This window comes from Triticum dicoccoides, chromosome 2B (assembly GCF_002162155.2).
Source record: "Triticum dicoccoides isolate Atlit2015 ecotype Zavitan chromosome 2B, WEW_v2.0, whole genome shotgun sequence".
NCBI classification, from domain to species: domain Eukaryota; kingdom Viridiplantae; phylum Streptophyta; class Magnoliopsida; order Poales; family Poaceae; genus Triticum; species Triticum dicoccoides.
In genome coordinates, this window is record NC_041383.1 from 562,097,036 (window position 1) to 562,100,605 (window position 3,570).

The 3,570-nt window shown below is 51.8% G+C and overlaps 1 protein-coding gene across 1 annotated transcript; it reads left to right on the forward strand.

The window, feature by feature from the left end:
- The first annotated feature begins 696 nt into the window (after nt 1–696).
- On the forward strand, nt 697–2,521 carry LOC119368015 (protein CANDIDATE G-PROTEIN COUPLED RECEPTOR 7-like). Its single transcript, XM_037633375.1, has 2 exons — nt 697–1,704; nt 1,824–2,521. Exons 1-2 carry the CDS (start codon nt 874–876, stop codon nt 2,322–2,324), a joined length of 1,332 nt encoding a protein of 443 aa, XP_037489272.1. The 5' UTR covers nt 697–873; the 3' UTR covers nt 2,325–2,521.
- Nucleotides 2,522–3,570: the final 1,049 nt, after the last annotated feature.

The window sequence follows — 3,570 nt, forward strand, 5'->3', positions numbered from 1 at the left end:
CGAGAGCGATAGGATTGAGATATTTCTGGTGAAGGAAAGGTAGGCAACGGACGGGGCCACATGGACATGTGGTAGACGATGGAGACGGTTGACATTTGGAAGCAATCCGTCGGTGGATGCTAATCCTTTCCCTTTCAAAATCGATGAACTGTTTTCAATATCGGTGAACTTTTTCCAAATTGGATGGACTTTTTTTCAAATTCGATGAAAGTTTATCAACTTTGATGAACTTTTTTTCAAATTCGATGACCTTTTTCAAAATTGATGAACTTTTTTCAAACTCACAAACATTTTTTTTCAGTTTTTGTGTTTTTTCTCAAATTCATAAACTGTTTTCGAATTTTGCAAAAAAATGGAACTTTTCACAAAAAAAAACATAAACTATTTTCGAATTTTGAGATTTGGTGTCAGGTGCTTCAGATCTATGCAAGGCTTTAATGCCGACGAGTATGGCTCTAGGACGCTGGTCCTTAGAGGCATGTGCACGAAGATTTGCCGGTTGTCATCGAGAAGGTCAAGCCGGCTCTAGTAAGAGAGGGGCGACAACGGCGTGTGCTGGGGATATCATTGTCCTCTTAACATTACAAATACAAGTTAGTTTCCCACTAATCACGTAAAACTTAACTTAACTCTTCGTAGGTGCATTGCTCTATGGGATTTGCGTTCGTGTCATCCCTCTCTCACCGGGCAAAAATAGCGGAAACGCTGTTGGTTCTGGCCTGTTGGGTGTTTGTTTGACTCATGCGGGTCTCGTGGCAACCCCGAAAACACGCCACGCGAATCGACGCGCCCCGGAGCCTCTTCCCACCCTCTCCGCCTCCACGAATGACGTGACACGAACCCGACCTTCGTAGCGTCCTAGCTCGATCCTCCATGGCCGCGTCCGTATTCCTCGCCGCCGTCCTCGCCCTCCAGCTCCTCCATGTGGCCCGCGGCGAGATCAAGACGACGCTGATCGTGTCCGACTCGCGGCCCGTCATCCTGTTCGAGGAGTTCGGCTTCAAGCCCGGCGGCGTCGCGCAGGTCTCCGTGTCCGGCGTCTCATGGAGCGTCCCCGAGGGCTCCCCGCCCCAGGCCGTCGACCCGGGGCTCATGGGCTTCATCCTCATCTCCAACACCCTCTTCTTCAAGATCACCAACGAGTCCGAGTACGCGGAGGAGACCGGCAGCTCCTTCTGCCCGCTCACCAGCGAGTACGTGATGCCGCTCTTCCGGCTCAAGGACATCGGGCGTGACGGCGCCGGCGGGGGTAACGTGACCATCGGCGACGCCGACCAGTACACGGTGCTGTTCAGCAGCTGCCAGGACGGCGTCGAGATCACCATGGACGTTCGCACGGAGATGTACAACCTGCCTCGCCCCGGCGGCGACAGGGAGTACCTGCCCGTCGGCCTGCTCCCGCTGCCGGGAATCTTCGCCGCCTCCTCCGTGGTGTACTTCGCGTTCCTGGCGGCGTGGGTGTTCGTCTGCATCAAGCAGCGGGCCACGGTCGAGCGGATCCACGCCGTGATGGGCGCGCTGCTGCTGTTCAAGGCCCTGAAGCTGGCGTGCGCGGCCGAGGACGCGTGGTACGTGGGGCGCACCGGCACGCCGCACGGCTGGGACGTCGCCTTCTACGTCTTCGGCTTCTTCAAGGGCATCCTCCTCTTCACCGTCATCGTGCTCATCGGCACCGGTTGGTCCTTCCTGAAGCCATATCTCCAGGTCCGTACCGTACGTACGTATACGTGCAGTGCATGTAACGGTCGATCAACACGTGAGGGACAATTTATATTCACGTACGTAACAGCCCGATGGATATGATGGATGGAGAATGCATGCAGGAGCGGGAGAAGAACGTGCTGATGATCATCATCCCGCTGCAAGTGATCGAGAACATCGCGTCGGCGATGATCGGCGAGACGGGGCCGGCGGGGCGGGACTGGCTGGCGTGGAACCAGATCTTCCTGCTGGTGGACGTGGTCTGCTGCTGCGCGGTCTTCTTCCCCATCATCTGGTCCATCCGCAACCTCAGGGAGGCCTCCAAGACGGACGGCAAGGCGGCAAGGAACCTCAAGAAGCTCACCCTCTTCAAGCAGTTCTACCTCGTCGTCGTCGGCTACCTCTACTTCACCCGGATCGCCGTCTCCGCCTTCGCCGCTGTGCTCAGCTACAAGTACCAGTGGGTGGTCAACGTCTCCGTCGAGCTCGCCAGCCTCGCATTCTACGTCTTCGTCTTCTATAACTTCCAGCCGGTGGAAAGGAACCCGTACCTCTACGTTGCGGACGAGGAGGAAGAGGCTGCCGGTGGCCAGCTCGAGCTAGAGGGGACGTTTGAGATCTGATGAGACGTGTTCTGGATGCATGGAGGTCAACATATATAGCTGTATACTTTACAACCCCGGCCCGGCCGTCTCTGCTCTAAGTTTTGTACTGTACTTAATTAAGTGGATACATACATAGTAGTAGTACTACCTTCTTGCACGGAGCTAATATGTACTGTACAAATTATCATGTAAAGCTCATGCTCAAAGTTCATGCACATACGTCACCCATGGAAAAAAACATTCGGGGGTTCAATCTCACTTCTGACACCGCATTCGGAAATTAGAGCATCTCTAGCAGATCCGCTAAAACCTCGCCGCTTTTTTACTGCCTGAATAGGTCCGCTAAAAACTTACCGGCACGTAAAAGGACTCGTATATCTGTCCCTCTACTGCTATATGTACAGGGAAGGGTGCCTTCTAGGTAAGCAGACCGAATATGTTTCACCGCAAAAATACTTCTCCATTGCTAGGTTTAGAGAGCTCCGACGAGCAATTAGCCGCACGTCGCCTCTTCTTTTTCTCCGTCAATGACATATCCATGCCCACGGATCCATCCGCGGCCGTGGCCGCCACGCCGACACGGGTGGAGGCCAAGGCGGGCATGGAAGTGCGGCGAGCAAGGTTAGTACATTGTGGTGTTGTTTTTAGCTATGACATCCCAATGTTTAGAATGTTTATTATATTTTTTTCCAAAAATAGTGCCAGAAAAAATTGTTTGTTTTATTTGTTAATACTATCTTAAACTGTGTTGTTATAATTTGGTGGATTTAATTTGATTAATGCCAACCTTAATCATCTTCTTATCTTTGCCTTGGGCATCTTAATTATGTGTCTATGAATTCTTGGAATTTTTGAAGTTTGCTTGATCTTTATTCGAGCCTTTATCCATTTTCTAGACTTTCCTAAAAAGAAAGTCCACTTCTTTTTCCTTCTATCAAAATCTAGGATTTTTTTTGAGAAAAATCAAAGAATCTCTCTCTCTCTCTCTCTCTCTCTCTCTCTCTCTCTCTCTCTCTCTCTCTCTCTCTCTCTCTCTCTCTCTCTCTCTCTGGGGGTGCAACCCAGACATGGGCCTAGCCCAGTTTGCCTCCGCTCTTTTATTTTTCTCTTACCCGATTGGGCTAAGCCCACCTTGTTTTTTTCTCCCTTCTCCTGGGGTGGAGCCAACCTCTTTTTTCCCTCCCTTCTTCCTCTTCATGGCCTGGTAGACCAAGGCCCAAACCTGGCCACGAGCCTCTCGTTCGTCTTCCTCCTCACCACGCAC

Bases quoted from the DNA above. Each gene is read 5' to 3' on its own strand.
- LOC119368015 (XM_037633375.1), top strand. From the start codon at position 874: ATGGCCGCGTCCGTATTCCTCGCCGCCGTCCTCGCCCTCCAGCTCCTC. The intron at 1,705-1,823 runs GTCCGTACCGTA...GAATGCATGCAG, and splicing joins TCCTGAAGCCATATCTCCAG to GAGCGGGAGAAGAACGTGCT.